The 26,056-nt window shown below is 44.1% G+C and overlaps 1 protein-coding gene across 4 annotated transcripts; it reads right to left on the minus strand.

The window, feature by feature from the left end:
• Positions 1-400: 400 nt before the first annotated feature.
• Positions 401-25,864, minus strand: fbxl18 (F-box and leucine-rich repeat protein 18). Of its 4 annotated transcripts, none has more exons than XM_018740394.1 (5): positions 25,710-25,864; positions 23,906-24,103; positions 20,465-22,014; positions 19,334-19,552; positions 401-612 (listed from the first exon to the last, which is right to left on the minus strand). In XM_018740394.1, exons 1-5 carry the CDS (start codon positions 25,764-25,766, stop codon positions 564-566), a joined length of 2,073 nt encoding a protein of 690 aa, XP_018595910.1. In that variant the 5' UTR covers positions 25,767-25,864; the 3' UTR covers positions 401-563. The 4 variants fall into 4 exon arrangements, with proteins under 4 accessions (XP_018595910.1, XP_018595900.1, XP_029102620.1 ...); XM_018740384.2 differs by lacking the exon at positions 401-612 and adding an exon at positions 4,684-6,157; XM_029246787.1 differs by lacking the exons at positions 401-612; positions 25,710-25,864 and adding exons at positions 4,684-6,157; positions 25,311-25,350.
• Positions 25,865-26,056: the final 192 nt, after the last annotated feature.

Here is a 26,056-nt window from a genome sequence, read left to right on the forward strand (position 1 = left end):
GTGTACAGGGATGCAGACTGGAGGCTGGACCTTCGCTGCCCACCGATCTATCGTTCCTTCACATGTTCTGTATGAATGACCGTTTCCAAATACAGTTGTTTAAAAAATGTTTTAATGTTCTCAGCATTTTGTAAAAAGAAAAAAAAAAAAAAAAAAGTGAAAAAAGAAAATTTTATTTCAGAGGGAATGACATGTTATCTTTCTTTATAAAAACATTTAATCGTGTAAAAAAAAAAATCAAGTAAATAAATTTACCTTGGGTACATAATCATTTGCAATTTCTTATTTTAAAACATTTTATTGAACCAAAATTTTGGAGTCTGAGTTGTATTTAAACTATGTACCAATTTACATACAGTGTTTTTTTTTTTTTCTTTTTTTTTTAAATTTATGTGTTTTGTAGTAGTTTCTTTTATTGTTAGTCCAACAAACCCTCCTATTGTTCCTTTGGGAGGGTACCTGACCTGAGTAACTGAGTAGTACAGCAGGTTGCTCTGGTGCCTCACAACTCCTGGGCTCTGGGATCAGATGGGTGTGTGAGTTTGGTTCAGTCTGTGTGGAGTTCAATCTTTACTTGGGTTTCCTGTCGGTGCTCTGGTTTCCTCCCACAGGCTAAAGACACATTTCATGTGGATTAGTCACCTTGAACTGACCATAGTGTGTGTGAGACAATGACTTTGTCTGTGTATGATTATCCTGTTATGACCGGTGTCCGATCCAGGATGCACCCTGCCCCACGCTGTTTCTGGGATGGGCCCTTGAGCACCAAGACCTTGCATTGAAAAAGCATTTATTGATAACAGATGGATGAATGAAACAGGTAAACATGCAGCAGACTGTAGCAGGTTCTGAGTCTTTAGTTACCTTGCAATGAAAGGACTTGGGTTCAATTCCCCACTCCTACTGTATTGCCCTTGAATAAGGTACTTACCAGAATTGCTCCTGTAAGAATTTGCCAGCTGTATAATTTGGTAAATTATTGCAAGTAGCTCAGTGTACAAACCTGGCTTTAGAAGTCTATTTAAAACAAGCTAAATAAATAACATCTGATTAAAACTGGAAAAATTGCTTTAGTAATAATAACCTCTCTACAGTTTAAAAGGTTTAATTACAAAGTTAATTTAGCTCATGTGAATTCTTATCCAGCATTTAATTCCTTCAAGCATATTTTATAAATCACTAATATTTATGGACATAATTTCTTTGCTTTTATAACACAGAAATATTTCTATAAATTTTACTGATATCCTGCCCATCCAAGCCCTGTGTCATCAGAACATTTTTTTCACTTAGATATCAAATGGGGGAAAAATAACTGATGAAAAATGGATTAAATCAAAGACCTTCACTGCTTGTGTATAATTCCATAAGCAAGCAGATGGGCCGCATTATGACACAGAAACATAATTGTTTCCAGTTCCATAATTCTGTATTTTGTGTTGCCATTAAACATACTGAGTGCAATTTCTTTCACAAATGTTTATAGCCACTTGTATGTGAGAATAATCACACACGAGAATCGCGCGCACACGGTCACAGTTTGGTTTTGTCCAGGAGAAAGATGCGTAAGAAGTAATGCGCTGATGTGAATATCAATCATCTGACACACGGGAGGCAGAGCAGCCAACAGCAACTGAAAGAGATGTTCACTACGAGGTCTGTATAAACCATCTGACAATGTTCTGGCCAAAAAATTTTCCCCAGAACACCGCAGCACATGCAGGTAAGCTCCAGGTCACGGTCAGTAATAGACGACATCGCTTGACCATAGCCTGACCTGCAGGAAGTGCGGCTTTATTGACTGAGCATCTTGGAATCCATGATGTTTCCATAGAGAAATATGAAGAAATGTGTTTACTGGATAGACTGGATAGAACTGTACCGCTGCATGTATGCTTGGGGGAAAAAAAAATGAAAGAAAAAATCATTTAGCTTATGCAGGATGCAGAAATGGAATTAGCAAGTTCTATTAATTATAAATGGAAAATATGGGTCATTATCCCTGAAGTAATTATTTGTTTCATATTTCATTAAGGCACACAATTTTAAATTATAATAATGTTATGTGCTATGAATACTATATTACAAAATGTCATTAGATTCTTTAAGGTTATATCTGTGATTTTTAAAGATGATGGATTAAAGAACTCAACTACCCAAGGCTTTGTATTTCCTACAAAGGTGATGCTTTTGTGTACTGATCGCATGACACACGTGTAGGATAACAGCACATACCCATAAAGTGTCGATAAAATAAACTATTTATCGAGCAGCACTCACTTTTCCAAATACTAAAAAACTGGATTTTTAAATAAACCTACTTGGATATCATTGCTAGGGTGATGTGCCAGCTATGACTGTTTTGTCATCTTTGTATTAATTTTGTCAAAAGGTATTTTGCCTTATTCCACCGTTTTCTGTACCATTTTGACTTTAAAACACCTAAATGACTAAAAACTGAAAATACCATTGCATAAGCAGCACTTAGAACACATACAAAGCAACATCAACTGTTAAGATGCCTGTAGTAAAACAAAAAAATATATATATATTTTTATTAACTACTTGGTCAACAGAAATTATAGCATATGAATAAAATAGCTATTAACTCTCAGTAAAGCAAGAAAATATTTATTTTTTTTTTTTTTTTAGCAATAGCAGTACAATAAAGAGCACTGAATCTCACTTGTACTGTAACTATTCCCCTGAACTAGTACTGGACATCTGACTTCCAGTTGTTCTGAACACATCCGAGGTATAACTCCAAACGTAATGCAACTTGGAAACGGTAACATTTAAAAGCGATGATTTAATTGCAATTCAACAATATACATTAGCTTTTTAAAAGGAACCGAACAGCTGAAATGTTTACAGAAATTATGTACACATACCATGTTATGACTTTCTATATATTTTCTGAGAGACTTTACGCATTCATATATGTAACTAGCTTTTAACAGAATTAACTGAAATATGTTGCCTATAAAAAGGTATATTTTAATGACAGGTGTTTAGACAGCAAGACTACTGTGTTAAAGGAATTTCATATCGCGACGAGAGAGGAATCCACACTTTCCATTGGCCAGTAACACTATTCTGTGCTCATTCTCCACATGTTCATTCATTTCCCAGAGAGGGAAAATACATGACCGATGATGAACGGCGCTGCACCATAAACTCTAGGTTAAATTTGTACCGCTCCTCTACTTCGAGCATTTCTCCAATAAACAGGCATTGTTTACAGAAGCTTTAACAAATCCTTCAACAACTCTAAAATGGCATGGTGGCACAATGAGTACTGCTGCCGTCTTCTAGTGCCTGGGTGCTGCGAGTGGATGTGGGTTTGATCCTCGCTCATTCTATGTGGCGTTTGCACGTTTTCTCTGGGTGCTCTTGTTTCCTCCCACAGTCCAAAATATGCTGTTCAGGTTCCCCCACAGTGTGTGAGTGGCAGAGAGAGTGTGTTTCACTGATGTATGGATGAGTGACTCATTGTAAGCAGTGTATCTAGCAGTGTAAGTCACCATGGTGAATAAGGTGTGTGGGCTGATAACACTACACAGAGTTCACTGGAAGATGGAAGTGTCCACTAAATAAATGTAAGAACTTAAATTTAGTAAAGGATTTAATATGTTAAGGAGTAGTACAAAGTCTACTGAAATCACAGTCACCCGCAGAAAGTAAAATCAGTACTTCCTACAGGATCCTGGAGTCAAATGACATTAAAGGAAAAAACCTACAAAGTTTTTCTTTTTTTAATTTAAGATTTAGTTTTGAAAGCCTATCAAAAAAATGACACACTGCTTATATAATGCTGGTGCTATTTACTTACAGTTCTACATTTTTTTTTCTCAGTTTTAAGTGAATAAAAGCCATTTCTAAGCTACTTTATTCCTCCAGTAAAATCTGATTTGTTTTATAAATAGCGGTTTATATGTCAACTGCAATGTGCAGGTATTTCACTACATCACCTTAAATGAAATGGTTTCAACACGCAAATCAAATATTTAGGATAGGTGACAAAAGGGATATTTCAGAGGAATTAAAAGGATATGTATGCCTGAATTAATAAAAAAATGAAATACTTCACAAAAAAAACATTATTCACAAAAAATCAATAACCATTTTATGAAATACTATACAATATTTACGTAATAAACTAAAACACAACTTGGAAAAGACTGACTTAACCGTTTAATAGTGCTATTATTGCATGTACAATAAAATAAAATTTCCACACAAATGTTTTCACTGGCAGTCAAGTTAAAAAAAAAAAAAAAAAAAAAAAAAAAAAAAAAAAAAGGAAGGAAAGGATTGTCAAATACTCACAAATGACAGTACAGGAATTGTAAAAATCCCTCACAGACCAGACCCCAGTTTAACACTCAGTCAAAGCTGTTTCTAGAGGCTATGATCACACAACATACCTTGTAATTTGTCCTAAACCAATTCCATAATGTCAGCATTACATATTCAAGATAGATATTGTATTTATTTGGCACACTGCAAGAGCAACATCCACAGCAGCATCCACAGATGCAAAATACTCAAAACCAGGTCGACGGAACCGAAAAGAGTCGTCTAAAATGCACATCCAGCGAGGCTTAATTCACGCTAGAAAAGAAGCGATACATTCTGAAGAAACAGTAAGGCGAGGAAAAAAAAAGGGGGGGGGGGGGGGGGGGGGGCAAAGAAAGCAGATCTTATCCGTGAAGCAGTTAATTAAATCCACAGCGCTGCGGACGCAGCTCTCGCTGGATTAGGCCGGATTTCTCTCCTGCTCCCACAAGGAAGGTTTTCGCAAGATGGATATGTTTACTTTACCTGCTTACCTTTGAGCACGGAGCGCAGAGACAATCCGTCTCCCCCGCTGCAATAAACACAAGTAATACATGGTCTGAATTACAGTAACACGCGGCTCCGACAGACGACACGAACGACACACCCGTTTTGCTTCTGATGCCTCCCCGGATCGTGAACGGCAGAGCCCGGTGTCCCGCATCGCGTTTTTATTCGTCTTGCGAGACGACGGCCCGAGAAGCGGCACGAGACGGAGACGGGGCCGATTTGTCCGCGTTCGCCGACGCGCGTCGGGAAAAGTGGAGTTCGGCAAACGTTGATCTGTGGGGAACGAAGGACCCCGGAAAGCCAGCGAGGACGACATTTTTCCCTACCCCGGGATTGTAGTTTTGCGTTTTGTTGTTAACTTGATCAGAGGCCGAGAGTCGCCGAAGAGGGAGAACTGCATGCTCTCTAACTCGTGATTGGAAAAGGACCCCGGCTGAGAGAAGGTGAACGTTTTGGGGTGGGGAGGGCTGGTCTTCAGGTATATTGCTTTTTACATCCTCCCTACCCATTAAGCTTCTGTTCACAAATTACTCCCGTTCAATAGACAATCAGCAATCAGTTCAATTCGCGTGCGGTGAGGGAATCAAAAGGTGACGGTGCCATTCGGGCGGGGGTCCTCGCTTGTCTCGCGGTCTCACGGCGCTTTGCGGAGCGCGGTCACGCAGCGGGACCGGGGGGGTGGAAAGTAATCAGATGGTAATAGCCGGCCTCCGCTGAGACCAGAGCAGTAGTGCAAATTTAGAATCAGCGGGAGCGTGCGGTTTCTGCGGTGCCGCAGCCACCAGGGGGACCCATTCCTGAAACGGGGTCATTTAAGAACGGTTTAGCCGCCCGGTAAACAAAACTGCTGCGAGGCTCACAATATTGGAGAATGAAATGTAAAGGCGGCACCACTACTACGTCGTCAGACTGCAAACAGAGAAACAAAAGGGGAAATGATGGGTGGGCGGGAACAGAAGAATAGGTGCGCTAAGAGCACCCCGAACTCTGTAGGATCCCGCTCTTAAGTTCTGATTCGGCCCCCCGAGGTCCAGTGTCCAGAGCGAGTCCTCCAAACGAGCGAGACGCGTCAACTCGAGGACAAAGCGCAGTGCCCGGCTTAAGCGTTTTCACCTCACGGAAGAAAGGCGAGCGGTGCCTCGCGGTCCGCCGCTACCACCAGAGGCGCGGCGGGTCCTCGGCCACGCGGCTCCTGAAGAGGGTGATCTCGTCCAGGTGGAGCAGGGGCATCTCTCTGATTACTAGAGCCAGGTCCTCGTGCAGCAACGGGTAGATCACCACGCTGAGTGCTGGGCGCTCTGCCGCAAAGCTGGGACATGGGAAACGTTACAGCGCCGTGAATACCGTTCATCCCAACACGTGATGCACCGCACAGCTCGTTATTCTCCGATTTTCAGAAACATTTCACATTTACGGCATTTATTTAGCCGACCCTTTTCTCCGAAGTGACTTGCAACGTTTAGCTACTTACGACGGTTTACCCATTTGTACGGATCTTTAGTGTTTACCGCATACGCTTAGCTCAGGAGTACTCCAGCAGGATGTGGGATTTGCACCTCGGTCCTCAGAGCACGAGGTGGCAGCTCTAACCGCCACACCCCCTGCTGGCCGTTAACATAAAATCGTGGAGTACAGAAACTTTCACCTCTGAGACAAACTTCAGACGAATAAACTGAACGGTGTCCACCAGCATATCAGGTAGGACAGAGTTAAAGACCTGAATGTTGGTGGTTTAAGTCCCAGATGAGCCCAGATGTACGATTACAGCTGGTACTAAACCCGAATTGCTCCAGAAAAACATTAAGCCGTATAAACGGCTAAAATAGTAAGTCAGCTAAAAAGCGTTGGCTAAGTGACAGAAAAATAATTAAGAAGGGAAAACGATTTAATTAAAAACGGCGCTCCTTACACACGTCCCCTTCTGCTCCCATTGTGATGCACGGCATCACAACTGAAACTCAAGACAATAAGAGCATAAAAACCTGACAGGCAGAACTGGACACCCTCCTGGCTTCTTAAAGGCAGGCTCTCTTAAGATTTCGAAATGGATTTGACTGTAAAGCTGTTTTTAATGAATAATATTCTAAATCCCCAGGAGGATGTACTATGGGGGGGGGGGGGGGGGGGGGCGAGGGGAGGGAGATGAAACGATTGTAAATTTGACCAAGTTACTAATGCAAAACTTTCAGGCCGACCGAGTGAACGAATACATTTGCGAGCGAAGGCGCGGTGAGGAAGCTTCTGAGGAGATGTGCCTCTCTAATCACAGATCCACAAGAAAGACTTCTCCGCTCGCAACTAATTCGCTCTTCTTAATACGGTGTCTTTTGATACAGCCTTCACCCTTCCACTGGGGGGCAATCCGGCAAACCTTTGATCACAGGCAACGGGGGGGATGTGAACGCTTCCTGGGCCTTTTCACGCACCTGACCAGGTGGGTTCCGTTCATACGCCCTCCTGCACGAAAACGGTTTTTAAATTGTGCATTTTAGATAAATAATTTCAGCTAACCTAGCTTTCACAGACCAGCTCCTCGAGTTACGAACACGGCTGGAGCGAGAGGACGGTAAATCGTAATTTAGTAATGCAGACCATTATTTGATGGTTAGTAAGAAAGATTTTTATTTTTCATATTTCTCAATAAACATAAAGCTACAGTAAAATTAAACGCAGATTTACATTTATTCATTTAGCGCTTTTCTCCAAATCGAGCTTCAAAGTTAAGCTACCTGTAATTCTAGCTAGTAAATAAAAGTAATTAAATAATTATAATTATTTACACATTTATACAGCTCAGCAATTTTACTGGAGCGATTTAGGGTAAGTACTTTGCTCAAGCATATTACAGCTGGAGATGGGAATCAAACCTTTTAGGTCCAAAGACAGTAGCTCTAACTATAAATATGTTTAAGATGACTGGAAAAAAAAAATATATATACACACACACACACACACACACACACACACATTTTCAACACTGGTCATCCTACTGAACACTCAGGATGGCTGTAAACACTGTGGAGGCGAGTTGAACTAAGTCAGTCCCACAGCCCTTTTCTGTTGGGATGCACTTTACTGACACCTATTGGCTAAGCAGGTAAATACAGCTCATTTTCTTTCGTCAACTTAATGATGAAAACATGTTAAGTGGAAAAAAAACCAATTCAAAACTAATAAACTGGATAATATTTCCATCTTCAGAAATACGTAAGTCGGTTTTCCCAACACAAGGGTCTCGACAAATTAGAAAATCTGTTTAATAATAAAAAATACATTTTAAAAACTATGTGGCTACCCGTGTAATGTATCCTGGTTCATATGGTGGTATGTGAGAAACTAACTGTACGGAAGAACCACATGTCTGCATCCAGATCCTGATGTAATGCACTTCTGTGTTGTTCTCTGACTGGAGAGAAATATCAGTTGTTATTTATGTGGCACATGGTCTCCATAATTCGTAATGTGCATCTAACAGCGTACAATACTTAACACCTTGTTCTCTATCCCATTGTGAATTAAAATGCACCATCGCACGGGAACAAAGGCGGAAACTGCACATCGGTCAACATGTGCATGTGTTTACACGTGTATCACTGAGCTCACGGCACCTGTGATTGAAAAGAACACGTCATACACATGTTATATCCACCTGTCTTACCAATAACTGTAATACTGAGAGTACCGCGGTCCTGTTACATCAATGTATCCATGAAAGAACCCAGCTGCCTCAAACTCATTAAGTAGAACCCCCACACGTTTCCATTTACCAAGTCATCTCTGCAGATTGATTCATAATCCAAACCAGTGGGGGGGGGGGAAAAAAAAATCTACTGTCCAACACAGCTGATTTGTCTGTCCTCTCCCTGCCTCTCATTAGGTAACTTGCAAATGCTTTCCTGCTGCTTTCCTTTAATGAAAATAAAATGAATACCAAACGACTCCGCCTCGAGGCATCTGATCACGAGGGTGGATGTTCAAAACCTCCACACAGTGCATCTTCCTAGATATGGAAACCTAGGAGACAACTGTCGGGAGGGGGAGGCAGGAGGGGGTGTCTTTCACACAATCACGGCTGGCGTCAAATTCCGGCCTTGTAGCGCAGACAGGAACTCTGCATTTGCATAAACCTGGAAATTTCTGCTTGAATGAGTCATCCAATTTGTGAGCAAGATGTATTCTGATCTTGCTAACGCGGGAGCGTGGCGTTTCCACCGTCACAAAAACCACCCCCCGCGATGGACGGATCTGACCTCCATCCCCCGCTCGAGACCTCTCGCAAACATGAGGAAAACAGAGAACCACATTTCCCAGGACTAGAAAGGACAAAGAGACACGTTAGGTATACTGATGCATCTGTTTGTTGGAAGCCTCTGCTACACTCATGGTCGCAGGGAATGTGGGTGTAAAAGGCGACTAAGGAGAGGACTAAGGAGAGGACTAAGGAGAGGACTAAGGAGAGCTGGACTCTTCTGGTTCAACCAAAAAAAGGGTGACACTCCTGCTAGAGGTCGTCAGAAACAGTCACTGTGGGGGTCAGAACCACCCCCCCCACCACTTTCCTCCCGTGCCTCCAGTGCGCTCGTCTGTCAGGAGTCCCATGGACCGCTGGGAGAATACTGGGTGCTCCGTTCCACTCCGCTACCCCCATCTAGTCCCCGGGCGCCCCAGCAATCGCTTAGATGCAACACTCGGGGCACCAACAAAGGGGGGATTATTTGCCTGATGGCTTTCTGTTTTGTCATCTCCTCTGTAGCTGTCAAGCATCAAATGGGAGACTCATCTGGAGGACGGGAGTGGAGCGAGAGGATAATTAACCACGTGTGAAATGCTGTCTTAAAGCGGAGTGGACTTGGCTCTCCTCTGAGCGCCCCTGACCACTTCCTGCCGTTCTCCGCTGTCATTTCAAATCTCCTCGCAGCTTTGAAGGCACCTGACAAACGCGCCCCCGTCTCGGCAAACACGATCAGCTAGCTGTTATAGCAACCGATGCGCCCACGGGACTTCAGCGGAGCTCCGCTGCCGATTTGCCTCGTGCGTATCAATTTCCTCGCACCCCACCGCCTCCGCAGCCCGCGACCTTCAGCGAAACTAAAGGTACGTGGAGGAAGCGCGTAAATATTTGACTGCCGCGCCACTGGGAGGTGCATTTCTTCACGGGGCAGCGACACAGAAAACATCTCTCCGAGCCAGCGAAGCGGACGCTGAGGAGCGCCAATTCGGTCCATTTGTTTGTGCGATTTTGCCATCCCCCGCCAGGTCCGCGCACACCGCATCTGCACAGCACAACGCACTCATTAGGATACAACAAGACAAGCCTGGAAACGGGAATGTACAAAACCAGGTAAATTAATGGAGGTACGGACTTTTGAAAACACTCAAAGGGCCGCGCAACTTTTGGCAACACAGACAGAAGAGATTTGGTGGCCATCATCTGGCGCTGCAAAAATCGATGATGGATCAACTCTGCAATCGCAGTGATTGAATCTGGCACAGAACCACATTAATCCCAGAGTGCTTACGGGCCTTGGTGACCAAACATGACAAAGCATAAATGGGCGTAGCCAGAATAAATCGACTGACCGTGTCGGTCATGTCGTCTTCTTGCTGACCTACCCTTCCCTTCCCACACCATCGACAGCATACTCCTTAAACCCCCACTGTGTTCTTCACCTTGGCCCTAACTTCAGACAAGCATTCAATTTACTCATTCAGCAGACGCTTTTCTCCAAAGCGACGAACATCTCAGGAAATCCAAAAGCGAGTTACACCGACAGACGGAGATGCAAGACACAGACATGTGGTTCTCAAGTACAGTTTGTCATATGCCACTATATAAACTAGGATATACTACACAAGAAGGTGCACATAAGAGTTTTTTCTTTTTCAAATCACATATTGTGCAGTACACATTTATTGAGACTGGGGAGAACTGAGTATTTCGGGACTCTCGAGTGTCTACACGGTGACATCTTATAACTTTTTTTTTTTTAAGTCACGGTTTCATCTTTAACCAAACAGCCCCCTAAACCACCAAAGGCTTCGCTCGAACCCTCAGCAAAATCAGGGAGGATTAGTTCCACTTGCATACAGGAATGTTTTATTACATGGCATACAAGACACCATCCATATGATCCGGAATAAACGGGAGACACAAGTTGGCCCAGAATTTACTCACAAATGCTGGGGAGGGGCCATTAACACGGTCGATACGTGAACCTTGTGTGCTCAGTTGCGATGGTCCAGTTTGAGATCCTTCACCAGGTTCCCCTCAGTAAGGACAAGTGAGCTGGTGTCCATCGGGACATGGACAGCATGGACAGACTCACTGTTTGGGGTACTGCCCCAGCTTAGGCGCACTGATTTACACCCGTGCCCATTTATACCACTTTTCGGACTTCCTTGAAACCTTTCTCTGCCGAGAACTAAACCGTCTAATGCTGTCGCCTTTGCTTCCCTAAAAGCCAGGTGCGCAACACCGAGAGCTCGCAAATCTCCCAGCACCCCGTCCTTTCTCCCTCCGGCTCAGAGACATGTTGTTCTTTCTGAAACTGGAACGCATTAAGTTCAATTTGCGAGGTTCTAGAAATCGTTTCCACTCTGACTGGAGCTACTTTGCAGAACACTTTGATGCCTTGGACAATCAGCCTCTACAACAAGTGTGAAACCTTAGATTTGGCAGAGCTCCTCTGAAATTCCATTCTGTTTTGTAATACCCTGGTACACCTGATAACTAGTGCCCCCCCCCACAGTTTTCTGCAGTTTGTCTGCATATATTTGTTTCCATTATTCCTTCTAAGGTGCATGTCCAAGTAGTTTTTTTTTTTTTTTTACATTTATCTGTCTATTTATTTATTCATAACCATGTCCATCCTTTATGTTTTTTTTTTTTTTTTAAACTCAACTGTGTGTTCAAGATCAAGGGGAGGGGTGTGCATGAACGTTGCATTGTTTGATGGGGCTTTGTTACATTTTTCATTAATCTCACATTTTCCATGTTATAACCACACACATCTGACGCTTTTCTCCAAGGTGACTTCTAACGTCAAGGTATTTATAGTCTTTTACCTACTTTTACAGGGGCAATTTAGGGTAAGTGCCTTGCTCAAGGGTATTACAGCTGGAGGTGGGATTCAAACCAACAAACTTTGGGTGCAAAGGCAGCAGGTCTAACCGCTACACTACCATCAACTACTTTGTTTAAAAACAACAATACAAATACAGCACATTATTATAATTACATATTTTCAGGCTGCACTATTTACTTTTATTTCTAATTCTGTTTTTCTGCACCCCAGAACTCGTATTTCCGCGTGCTGGTCGTTTTAAAAAAAAAAAACAAAAAAGGTAACTTGAATGGAATGACAAACAAAAGATTCTGTAAATAAAACAATGCTTTTGCAAATAAAATGCAGCCGCTGACAGACACGCTGATCGAGTGCATGAGAAATATGGCGCCTCGTTGCAGCACGGCCAGCTGAGACGGCTGGAAGATGGCAGAGAAGGGACGTGTCGTAAGTCGAGGACTACCTGAAAACGAACCCAGGCTCCTGGCAGAACTTAACAGCTCTGCTGATCCATTACACACTTCAATCTGGCTGGCCAATCAATTTAGAAAGGAAGCCGCACTTAGTTTATCATTTGTTTATCATACCGCTTAAAAAGACTAAATGAATGAAGTAAAGCCAGAGGAATCTGAACGCCCGGTTAAGCGAAACCCCTAAAATCCTGGGAAGTTCACGTCCCACTATTTGCTCATCCACAGGATCCCCGTGGGCAGCCTCACAGCACAAACACTCAGAGCTCAGTGCCCTCACACAGCACGCCCAGCCTTGGCAAATGGGGCCCATTTACTCAGCAAGGGAAAGCAGGGACTCGTGCGCGCTGAGTAAATGTCGATCTATGTGTCCAAGGACATTCAGCGGAGCGGCCGGGAAAAGCGTCGCACGTCTTATCATTATCGATAAAAGAATAAACCGCTTCTTATAATCAAGCCGTTCCAGGGACAAACCCAAAGGGAGCAGCAACAATGGCAATTCTCAGGAATGCAAAATCTCTGCACCTCGCAGCATGTTAAAATATTCAGCATTATAAATGCGCAGCATTCTTTGTGGCTTTGGTTACAGGAATTGGCTATGCAGCAAAATAACAATAATTATAATATTAGGAACAGGTCTGAACCTTAGTCAGGAGACCAGTTCTGCATCCAAGAAGGCCAAAGCTATTCCACAAGTCGTGGAAACAAGTCAGACTGCGCACCTCTACAACTCCTCTTACGATTTTTTTTCCCCTACATTTACCGCAATAGACAAAGATTTTCAACAGACCGAGATTTGCATTCGCAGCTCGCAGTAAACCTCATTTTTCCCCACTTTGCTCAATAAAGACACTGAAATTAAAAAAGTATCTATGATAAGACTTCCTAATTAGTTTCCATTATATCAAAACTATGGACTTAACAATATTTCACGAAAGCTTTGTATCAAGGCTTTAGTCATGCAATGAAGGAACACAGCATTTCATTTCAACAACTTGTACTTAATTAAAAGACTGAATCCACGTTCATTCTGGTATATAATTTCCCATTCTCCGCTGCACACCAGAAACATTTGACCAAGGTATGAGCATTTACTCTTAATGCAAGTAAAATACAGGTAAGCACTCTTTTAGAGAGCTTTCAAAGTGGGAATGGTGAGAAACTGACTAATGTGCTGTAATTGAGGCTTAAAATCCAAAGCGGCTCGGCCAGGATGGGCGGAGAACCGCTGGACATCCAGAGGCCTATCCGACACCTACACCACACTTAACGTGGAATGACAACAGCACCTTTGCATGTCATCCAAACAAAGAACACCTTTAAAGAGATGGAAGGGACAAGGAGTCGGCCAATTATGAATTCCAGCAGATAGATGGGAGTCCTGAGAGCACGAAGGGTCTGCTTATATCTCATTGCATCACTACTGCTCCTTATGTGCTTTACTCCAACAGAGGTGGCTTTTTGCGCACTCAACTAGACTGACTTTGTGCCAATGAATAGAACCTAAAAGAAAGGCTCAGCTTGAGAGAGCACGTAGGCAAATATGTCCAGGTCACTGTCTGGATCAACTCATGCAAGGAACCATAGCACCCAGGTCCATCTGTGCTTGCGTTCGCTCCCAAATGAGTTTGAGGTGGAGAGTCAGGGCTTCTGCAAGTGATGCCTGAAGGCAGCCAGCAGCAAAAAAGGACGGACAGAGAGAGGGAGGGGGGGTTGAGGGGACATGCTCTGCTTAACCTGTCAAAGTAGTGGAAGGCTATACAAAATTGTCAGAGATCGCCAAAACTCATTTCAGGAAAGCCAAAAAAAAAAAAAAAAAAAACCCTTGGACACAACAGACTTAATGTCACAGCAGCCCTGGACTGGATATAAAAAAAGAAAAAAAAAAAAAAAAAACATTTTACCTGAAAATATCTCCACTTCGATAGTGCTCACCTCTTTCTCTACTTTCGTCATATAATAATCCCTATAACGGTATCCACTACAGGCAGTTCCACAGCAGCAAAAGGGGAACTACCCTAAAAGAAAAAGATACAAGGAAAGGCTTCTACATCTTTTACGGGAAAAAAAAAAAAAAAGTATATATAAAATACAAAACACGAACATCTATACACACACAATGTGTGCAGAAAATAAAACTCGAGAGTCAGCAGCTATTGTTCCGTACAATTCCAGTAGAAATTCGTCCACCGTAATACCAGGCATTTTTTAAAGTTTTTTTTATTCTATTTTCCATTCACAATTCCAAGGCATCTGACACGACTGACAGTATCCTGTTCACCTGTAAGAATAAATACATTCGCACAAGCACTGCTCTGTTGGAGAGGGGTACTCATATGATGCATATTAATTTTTCCCAAACAACTGAGCGCTAAGGAGCTCAAACGAAACAATCGAAATTCTTTATCATCTCCAATAACATTCTTTTCTACTGCTAAGCAGCAGTGTAATATGAAATTGATATTGCACTTGTTACGCTTCGATAAATATTCAAGGAATGGCAACAAAATAGCACCATTAGACCAACTGTTTCTTTCTCAATTGTTTTTACCCCTTTTTGCATTAAAACAGAAATATTAAATCTGGCATTCCCATTCCTCCTGAGGGAGTACAGTGGCAGTAATGAGATGAAGAGGTACAAATAACTGCAGAAGGGAGGGCCACGGTGAAGGCTGTACCTCTCAAGTCAGTCGATAAAGGGGGTCCTTCCACTGCGGCGCATGGCCTGTACGCAGAATCTTACACCAACACTATAAAGGCTCGTCACACTTCAGACAAGCAGGACACTGATCTCGCCTTCCCACGTTTTTGCTAATCAGAAGACAGGGCGGTGCTGCAGGAATGAGACAAACACCAGTGCCCCCTGCTGGTTTCCGCACCAAACTGCCTGCGATACTTCGGTGACGGAGCAAACTCCCCGCCTCTAGTTTGTAAAAGTAAAACTCGTCGTTTATCCGCAGCAGCGTAAAACTGTTTAGGCGAGTTACGGGTTAATAAAACATTTTGGCTCCGTTACGCTCGTTTTAAAGGACGACGCATTGCGTAGTACGGCTGGTGTACAACGAATACGTTCATTTTTGGGTGTGGAGCGATTGAGCGTCAGGTCTAGCCGATAAGGATGGCCTAGTTTTTCGCCTTTAAAAGCTTTGGACACGGTTACCATGGCAATCTGCCAACCATGGCTGGAGCAGGTCTCACATTTTCCTCACGTACCAGGGCCAGAGGAACTACGAGTCAAAAAGAAACGGAGGAAGATATTTCAGTTACAGATATTTCCTACTCAAACACATCTCTCAATTAAATCGCTATTTATTTTCCACCCGATTAATTACATGATTGACGTCATCAAGGCCACCGAAAGAGTGCACTATGAAACATGATCACGTCGATGTTTGCAGGACGTTACGCTAGCGTTAAGCCGAAACTTACACTCGCCGATTCCAAACCCCTTCGGTGATTAAGAAGTGTTAATAACGTGACCTTATATTCATCGAGGCTCAAAACCAAATTGCCAAACCGATACGGCTGTTTGCGGTTTTCCCTCCCGATACGACTACAAAGAAAATATACTCCACCGGATTACTGAGATGTGCTGTAGAACATGGTAGATTACACACATTTTCTTTGCAATGCAACAGCAGACAATTACACTCCTTTCCTTGCTCTTTTAAAGTTTTGCACCGAGTTTTGTCTGCACTGCTTACTACGGGCAGGAAGTTTGTTATTTGGAGACGGTAAGGAGCAAACACCGCTTCGGGATGTGCCGCGTTTGTTTCAGCGCCAGATCGCCGCGCTGGAAAAGGCTTGGCGTGCAGCTGTCTGAGCTGCCGGCTCTTTCACCGACCGTGCCCAGCGGTGCTGAGGGTGGGGCGGGGGTGGTTGTGGTGAAGGTGGAGGATAAGGTTCCCCCCGTGTTCACGGTGGGTACGCTCATGTTTCGATTACTGCTCAGAAAGCAGGCCCCAGAGCGAGAAGCCTGGCTGAGTGCCACACGGACTCGGGGGCTAAATACGGCCCCCCCCACCCCCGGAAAGCCCGTTCGGCAGCACATCACACTGACAAGGCAGAAGAGAACTTGGGCAACAAAGGCAGGGCGAACACGATACGTGAACATGATCTCCAGCTATTCCTCAAACACTCAAAAAGCTGAAAAGGTCTTCAGGAACAAACACTGCATGTGTGATGCTAACAGTGTTAGATATGAATCAAGTGCAGTGTCATAAAAGAGCCTCCAAACAACAGGAGCGCCTTACACCAACGCGATCCTAATCTTCTATCCCAGGCAAAAGGCCCTTTATGTGCTGAGGATCTACTGATTTCCTGCCACAAGCGATCAATATCTTCCTACACAAGAAGTAAACCCTGCCCTCAGAAACAAATACTCAATATTGCATCCTGAGCGTTGAAGAAAGCCATTTAAAAATATGATTTTAGGCATCTTTATCCTAAAACCTTATCAAGAGCGACTCAACATTAAAAGTGCCATTTTTCTGATTGTCGATATTATATCCGGCAAGACCGGCGGCTATAACCTCCAACGGTCTTTTCGAGCAGACAAACAGGTCCCCACTGGCCTACGCTGGTCACGCATCCACAAGAACACACGAGAAGTTGACAGATGACTTCAAGTCCAGCTACAAACAGCTCTACTACGGGTGGTCGTAAGTCGCATACGTACGACCGACCGAATTTACGACGCTGACCTTTTTACGCTCTTTTCGAACGCCTACATTTGGTCGTATCGTCTAACGACGACCTACGGCTCCGCCTGCTGTACGATAACCCCATGTGGCCGTGTTTCCGAAAGGCACCGCGTACCTTTCATTTGCAAGATCACTGAATTATTTTCAGAACATTTTGTTGCAAAACATTTTACTTTTCTGGTTACCGTTTTATGTTTTTTTTTACAATAGCTAGCAAGTGGAAGCATGAGTATTATTGTGGCGCAGAAAATGCAAAAGAAAACAGATTTAGAAATGAAAGTTAAATAACAGTGCAGCATTGTAACAACTGGTTTAATTATTCTATATTACTAATAATATAACATTTGATATTAATCTCTCTCTATATATGTATAGCACAAAGGAACAAATATAGTGGTTAGAATTTGTGTCTTTCTACCCAAAGGTTGAGGGTTCAAATCCCACCTTCAGCTGTAGTACCCTTGAGCAAGGTACTTACCCTAAATTGCTCCAGTAAAATGACCCAACAGTATAAATGGGTAAATAATAATTGTAAGTAGATTAACATTGTAAGTCGCTCTGAGAAAAGCATCAGCTAAATGAATAAATTTAAATAATATATTAATATTTTAACAGGAATGTATGGGACAAGCGGTTCCGAAAATGTGTGCGTGTGTATAAAATTTTAAAAATTTTAAAAAAAGTCTGCATCTGCACTATCCAACGTAGCACTCATACACAATAACTGTTTATATGTCCATATGGTTTATATAATATTGCATAAGGGCATTTGTGACTTACATCAAGGTTATGAGAAAGGAACCCCATCGTAAGCTGAGGACGAGCTGTACTTGCAACAACAGTGAGGAGGGTTTGCCCGCTCTCAACAACTGTGTCTTAGAGCCCATCTATAAAATGAATCGTGTTTGATCCATTCATTTTTTAAATGTGTGACCATTAATGCTTTGCATTTCTCCTCCTCATGTTTAGAGGGCAATTCATACACCCAGATTTCCATTTCCTCATTATTAACCCATTTTAAAATTTGTTTCAATTTCAGTGTAGATCAACGTTAATAAAAATATCAAAATTAAAGTCTTGCGCTATATTTTTACGAGCGTCTCAGACACAGATGTCACTTTGCTGTCGTCCACCTTCTACTATTAACCTGTAGAGGGCGCAACACCGCTATCAACTACAAAACCCAGAACGTATGATGATCAAGTTATCAGTTCTTGCAAACCTACAGGGTTGAAAAGAGACTTTAAACTGTACTGCTTACATATTAGGCTCTGGAGGGTACTTATTCACCAGAACTCATTTGTATGCTCAAGTCAGAGTGTTTGACTACAGAGCGGAGTTATGGGGCAGAATTCAGTTATGGGGATCCTCAATTTTGAAAAAATCCTTTCCAGACTGAAGGGTTAGTGATGCTGTCCATGCTGTTGTTTGTCAGCCTGCTAAATGTAACTGTATACAGTACCCATTAATCTTTTATTTGCCCACAGACCTGTCATGGCTGAGCCCCTGCGGTCAACTTTGTGGGGTCGAGACCTGCAAGACCTCACTATCTGTTCTGACAGGAGGATCTAGATCCATCCAGAAATTCTTCACGAATGCAGGCCATTGTGCGGCGGCGTGCTGGGATGGGCAGTCAGTTAGCCCAGCCGGCCTCGGACGATGCTTGCGCTGCACAGCTCCTGAGCTACTGGTTCGAGCACAGGTTTGAATCTAGCAAAGTTTGGGTGGAGTGTGTGGAACTTATATCTTCTCCCCATGTTCACAATACAAAGAGACGGAAGCAAGGAAGAAACAGTCAACCACTTCCATACCCTCCCTTACCATGAAAACCACGCGAGTGGTCACTACGAGTCCACTCAACAGCACTTACCCTGCACTCCCCAACCTACCGCTGTCAGCCTGAGTAGTTTCGTTTCCTTTCCTCCACTGTCTTCTGTGTCTGCCCACATCTTTTAACTGTTTTTGTTATTAATTAATACTTGAACTCTTCACATTTTTTTCATTAATCGTTCTAAGGAAGCTAGCCTGGGAAAGACCCGGAATTATATCTCGTTTCCTCATTTTCAGAGAAGCCCAGGAGGAAGGAAGCTTGTCGGCCACTGGTGCATAAATGTGATCCTCGAGCGCTGCGGGACACGCTGACTCCAGGTGGCGTTACCGAGGTCACAAGCTCGTTGCACCTCACCATCCAGGTATAACTCAGTGACTAACCGCAACTGTGGATTGGAGGGCTGCGGGAGGCGCTCACCTGTCCTGCAGGGCCTTCTGCAGGTTCCTGCAGGCCACGAGGCTCCCACCCATGAACATGTGGCACATGATGACGTCGCGACAACTGGCCATGAATGCCGTCACGGCATCAGCCTGGAAGGTGCCGTTGCGGGATATGAGGCAGAGGCGGCGCAGGGAGCTGCACTGGCTCAAGGCCTGGAAGAAGCGTGCATTGGCATTTATGTAGGGTTGTTCCAGTCTGGGGGGGGCAAAGGGACACAGGACTGCGTGTTACACCAACTTCCCAAAGCCAACATGCTCAAAAAAAAAAAAAAAACACAGAGGGAAAACAAACACCAATAAAGACTATTCCATACATTCCCAGTGATTCTATTGCTGCGAACCCTCGCTTTACATGCGCAGACTTCCAGCGTTATGAATCGTTGCATTATGAATTTCCAAACATACAAATATTTTCTAGTTTATTTTATATTACTTTTTCCCTTACAAATTTTCACTTACGAATTTTCAGTTTGTAGCAGAGCAAATACAAAGCTATACTCACAGATCTGGCCAGTAGACATAAGTGAATCGCACCTGTTTTATTTCAGAATTGAATTTTCACTCAGTTCAACAGGTGCTGAATGGGAATTTGTGGAAACAATGTTTTAAACTTGTTTGACTTTCATGTACCTCAAAGCTAATAAATATATGTAAAGTGTTAAAGAACTTGTTATTACAAGGATCAAATTTTACAGAACTTAATGCATAAATAAATCAAGGGATATCTACATTATTAAGTTTTTATTGAACGTGGTTTTAGGGTAAAAGTGGCTATGGAGTTTTGAAAAAAAAAAAACAAATACAAACTGATTTCTGGAGACACTTTTGTCTGAAGAAAACTACAGAACCTTGCTGAGATTTTAAAAAATGAAAAAAAAAAAAAAAAAAAAATGTTCAAACATGTAGCAGATTTAACAGGAAGTCGGGAGTAAAACTGCCAGTAGTAATGTGTGTAAAGTCCTTAGTATAATCGGGGTCATACATAGAGTACATACGGGAAGAATTACAGAAACTCCTGCATGTGCGAAGCGGGATTCCCGTTCGTGTCCTGCAACAAGGCCGACGGGTGCGGACAGCGTGGCACTCGAGCGCACTCCTCTGTTCTTACCTGAGGTCTTTGAGCTGTTTGCAGTAAGGCAAGGCCTCGATGAGAGCTGGCATGTAGGTGGTATTTTTCAACAATCCCAGGTTGGCTAATGAAAGCACCTGCAGGTCCCGACACTTCATGGCCACCTCGACCAGGCCAGTGCCTTTCACGATGCCGGGGAGCTGCGCTAAAGTCAGCCTGCGAAGGAAACCTAAAGCCCCCAGGGCTGCTACTTCCGAGTCTCCGATGTGGCCTGCCCAGCTGCAGGCTGCCTGCTCCTTACGGATGGCCGGCTCATAGCGAGGCATGGCCGATGAAAAGTTGGACCCTATGAGTTCAATCTCCTCCAGGAAGGGGTTACCCTCCAGAAGGGCGCGGAAGCTGGAGCTCGTCTGCTCATCCCTTAGGTCCGAGTTGACCTTATATGTCTGCAGGCCCACTCGGGTGCCCTTCCTGAGGCCGAGCATAAGCGAGCTGGAGATCGGAGCCGTGCTACCCCTCGCCGCGTATTCCGGATTCTTCACACCGTCTGAGACAGCACACACTGGCAGCGCCAAGGAACGCAGGCTCTTAAACCGGGTCAGAACGGCACAGAGGTGCTCCTCCGAGCCAGGTGTGCTGTGGTAGTGTGCCGCGGACAGGTTGAGGTGCCTGATGTTGGGGCAAGCGCTCGCCAACGACTCCATAACGTGACTGTCTATGTGCTCGTCGGCCTTCCATGTGCAGTCCAAGTACAGCCCCTGAATGCAGCCGCTGAGATTGAGACTAACCAGCTGCCTGAGGTCCATCACGCCGTTCAGGATGCTGTGAATGAGCTGACTGCCAAAGACAGAGCAGCGGCTAAAGTTAAGGTGGGAGGGCGCGCTGTGCTTCAGGATACGCTGCAGGGAGCTCTGGTCTAGCCAGGTCTTGGGCAACTGCAGGGCCTCCAGGGCCCCATTTCTGGCAATTCCATCTAGGAGGTTCTTAGCAGCAGGCCAGTGTCCTGGATTATTCCCTGGGATAGAGATGATGAAGACATGCAGGCGCTCTGGCACATGGACACTAAAAACAGCCAGGTACAGGTTGACAAGTGTTTGGTTGACCTCACCAGGAGCTAGCCGGGCATAAAACACCTGCAGGTTCTGGTAGTGAGGGATGCTGCTCTGACCCACCATCAGCTGGCAACATATGGTGGCCCCTTCTCTGGTGAGGTCATAGATTTCGAAGTACAACAGCAGCCTCTCCAGGTTGGTACAGCAAGGGACCACACCATAGGAAGGTGTGTAGAGTGTCTGTTTGAGCTCACTAATCTTACTCAGGGTGGCTTTGCTCTCTCTGCTCAGCTGGTTAGAGTCAAAGCCAGCACTGATGTCGATGGCCAATGACCGCAAACCCCGAAGGGAGGAAAGGATCTTGGAGAGTCGCACCGAAGTCAGACGACACCCTGAGAGGTCCAACTTGACGAGGCCCTTGCACCGGGTCAGCTGGTCGATGGTAGCCCCAGAAAGCCAGTAGCACCCACTCATGCTGAGCGTCTGGATCTCACTGGCCAGCTCTTTCACCACTTGTTTAACAGCATCATCATTAGCCTGAGAGACATAGAAAAATATGTTACATCTACACAAAAGACTGGTCTCTCTCCTCTCCTTCCTGTCTAAAACCCTAGAGTGGGCAGCCTGTGATCAACTGTCCGATTTCCTCACCCGGAACCATCTCCTCGATGGTTATCAGTCTGGTTTCAAAGTTGGTCAGTCCACTGAGACTGCCCTTCTGGCGGTATCTGACGCTCTCCAAGCTGCTATAGCTGCCTCCCTCTCCTTGGTCCTCATCCTCCTCGATCTGTCTGCACTGTGAATCACCAGATTCTACTCTCCTCTCTTAACCAGCTTGGGATCAAAGGTGCAGCACTAAGATGGTTTGAGTCCTACCTCTCTGACAGATCCTATCAAATGGTCTGGCGGAGCTCTCGTTCTTCTCCTCTGCCTCTCTCAACCGGTGTTCCGCAGGGCTCAGTATTGGGTTCTCTTCTTTTCTCGATCTACACCTCTTCCCTCAGTCCAGTCATAGCCTCCCATGGATTCAAATACCACTGCTATGCTGATGATACCCAGCTCTTCCTCCCCTTTCCACCTGGTGCATCAGACATCTCCGCACGCATTGCTGCCTGCCTGTCGGACATCTCTTCATGGATGTATGATCACCACCTCCAACTCAACCTCTCCAAAACAGATTCTTTACCTCCCAGCTGGCCTGTCCTCCTGTCACGACCTGTCGATCAAACTGGACAACTCACTCATTTCGCCTAGCTCCTTCTATAAAAGTCTGGGAGTAACGATTAATGCGAGTCTGTCATTCTCTCAACATATCGAAGCCACAACCCGGTCCCGGAGATACATCCTGCATCATATTCGTAGGATCCGTTCCTACCTCACTACTGTCTCCGCCCAACTACTTGTCCAGGCCATGGTGACTTCCCGTCTGGACTACTGCAACTCTCTCCTATGTGGCCTTCCTGTTACTGCCATCAAACCTCTGCAGCTGATACAGAATGCTGCTGCACGAGTTGTGTTTGATTTGCCAAAGCGTTCCCGTGTATCTCCTCTACTCGTTTCTCCGCACTGGCTTCCTATAGCTGCCCGAATCAAATTCGAAACCCTGGTTACTGTGTACAATAGATCAATCAATAGAACTGCTCCCAGCTATTTACAAGACTTACTCAATCGCTACACCCCAGCCAGGCCCCTTCGCTCGTCTACTTCTGCTCGCTTGGTGGTCCCGCGCACGAAAGGTAAACCTTGGAGATTCTCGGTTCTGGGTCCGTTGTGGTGGAATGACCTTTCCCTGTCACTCAGAACTGCGGAAACTCTGTCTGTTTTCAAGAAGGGTCTGAAAACTCACCTTTCCAGATCCACTTCACCCAAGATCTCTCCAGCTCATCTATGGTGTAACTGTTCACGCATCGTAACTCCATAAGCATCCCCAGATACAACCTTTATTCAGCCACTACTCTGGTATTGTACATGCTAATTTGTGTATCTTATAATATTTTTAAAAAAATGGTGGGAGGGTCTCGGGCTTTGTCTATCCTGTGTCTTATGCACCTACTGTGATGAACCTCGGTGCAGCAAGTGGTAGGGAACAAACTGGGTTTGCTTGGGACTTTCATGTTTGCAGCTTTGTCTCCTCTTAATGTAATGCATAAATTGTACTTCTGCTGAGTTGTACGTCGCTTTGGACAAAAGTGTCTGCTAAATGAATAAATGTAAATGATCCACTATAAATGTACAGAATTCAGCATCTCACACTTCCTTAGCTATTTAAGTGATAACGAATAGAAAAGTGGAATGCCAACCTTTTTTTTGTTTTGTTACTTCTTTCAACTTCATCCCCCAAAAAATGTTAACTTTGTTGACATGAAAGAAAATGAATAACGACCCATTTTTGGAGGACCAGAAAGAAGTATAGAAACACAGTCCTTACCAGGTACTCTTTGGAGAGTCTAACGTGGTTAGTGAGACTTTTGTCCAGACTCAAAGTCTTCATCTTTTTACAGACTCTTCCGACACTGAGCACCAGGTCATGACTGGGCACGTGTGTCAGAATGTTCAACAAGATCTCGTCAGAAAACCCCGAAATGCTGATGCCGCTGTGCTCCACGCAGTCCAAACTGAACCTCTCCTAAACAGAGACACAAAAGACATTTTCACTTACACTTATTTCTGCTCAAAGCCCACAGTCTCCTCTTTGACGGTACTTGCTCCACGTTTGCCAAGCACAAAAATCTCCATTTAGCACTTAATTTTGGAATATTAGTCCTGAGCTTCCATACTACTACACACAGCAATTGAAAATAATGTTCTGATCAACTACAATTAATTTTAATAATACAACCCCATCTATAGAAATACTAAATTAATTAATAATAAAAATTTTAAATAATGTATTGTTTTGGGGTTTCTTGCATTTTCCATGTAGTTTTGTTAAAATAAACATACTTTCATACTACATATGAGTTTTTTTTTTTTAATATTCCACATTCTTAAAATTAGCAAATTTTGGTACCAGGTTCCAAGCACCAAATATTTCAGTACCTTTTAGGATCTGATACTCTCTATAATGTTCTGCTACTTTCTACAATGTTTGGGTACCTTCTAGAATCTTCCAATGGCTGCAAGATTGCATGACTAGAAGTGACACTGAAGAACTGGTGGTATTTTTGTAATTAGGAAACTAAGTAATCACAGCAAAAAAAAAAATCGACATAGCGATAGCTAACTGAAAAATTTTGTTACATTGTGTAATGTTCTAAATTATGTCAAACAAATCAATTAAAATTAATAATATTAATGCGCTGAAATACTGCAGAGGGGGCGTGGTGGCACAGCGGGTTTGGTTGGGTACAGCTGTGTGGTGAGTCTGGGGTTCGAGTCCCGCTTGGGGTGCCTTGCAATGGACTGGCGTCCCGTCCAGGGTGTGCCCCCTCCCCCTCCGGCCTTGTGCCCTGCAATGCTGGGTTAGGCTCCGGTTTGCCACAACCCTACTCCAGACATGTGGTGTGTGTGAGTGAGTGAGTGAGTGAGTGAGTGAAATATTGCAGATGGTTAACTGAACACTTTGGTATGTTTTCACCAGACTCATCACACCAAGGTATAAATCATTAACACTGTAATGACAAGGATGAAGAAAACCCACTGGGCCCTGCTGCTTTGACCATGTGGGTCATGACCTCATCAAGGACAGCCTTCCAACACTTTCACTGCTATTGTGGTTATGATGTAGTATGAGAGAAAGCTGGGAGCGTACCGAATTTCTCCTTGGAGTGAGAAGGGCATGGGTTCGAATCCCACTGTCCTGCAGTGTAGTGCCCTGATCAACAGGCACTTACCCAAATTGATACAGTGAGTGAGAACGTCCTGCCTTGGACAGATCAGGGTAAAGCTGATTGAATTTTGGAGTCAAACCTCGAACAAGTGTCAGCTAAAGAGAACAGTAACAAACATTGCTACAATCAATGTTCACAATATCATCATGTTAACGCGCTCGCTGTCCACACACACACACGTGTTTCCAGCACGAACGTTACGTACGTAGCCCCGGCTCGCGAGGCGGCACAGGGACACGTGAATGTAACGTGATAAATGGGCACGCGCAGCTCGGCCCCGCCACATTCACACGGCGTTAATTGTCATGATTTCTACACGAACGAGTGAAACTCGAGTGTAGACAGTTAGCAGAACGTTGGGACTAGACTAGATCGATGCAGCGCGAGCTGCTTTTAACGTACCTCTACATTTTGATTATCCATGTTGCCATCCGACGTCCGTTTTCGGCAAGAATACATATCTGCATGGGTTCGTCCTACTTACTATTAACAGCTTTATTCTGACAATTTCTGGGCATCTTGAGTTGTTGTAGTCCATCGGAACATGATTGCGAACGTACTTCCGGAACATTCAATACTTCCGGTGGTGTTAGTCACGTGCTTCATTGCTCCGTCTTCATTGGCTGCTGGTTGCTTAATGCAGTTGAACGCTGGCGAGCTTCCCCCTTCAACTGATAAATTGTCCCTCGTAGTGGTGGTGGTGGTGTTACGCATCGTGTAAAATGTGAAAATACTCATGTAACTATGGC

This window comes from Scleropages formosus, chromosome 20 (assembly GCF_900964775.1).
Source record: "Scleropages formosus chromosome 20, fSclFor1.1, whole genome shotgun sequence".
Classification (NCBI taxonomy): Eukaryota; Metazoa; Chordata; class Actinopteri; order Osteoglossiformes; family Osteoglossidae; genus Scleropages; species Scleropages formosus.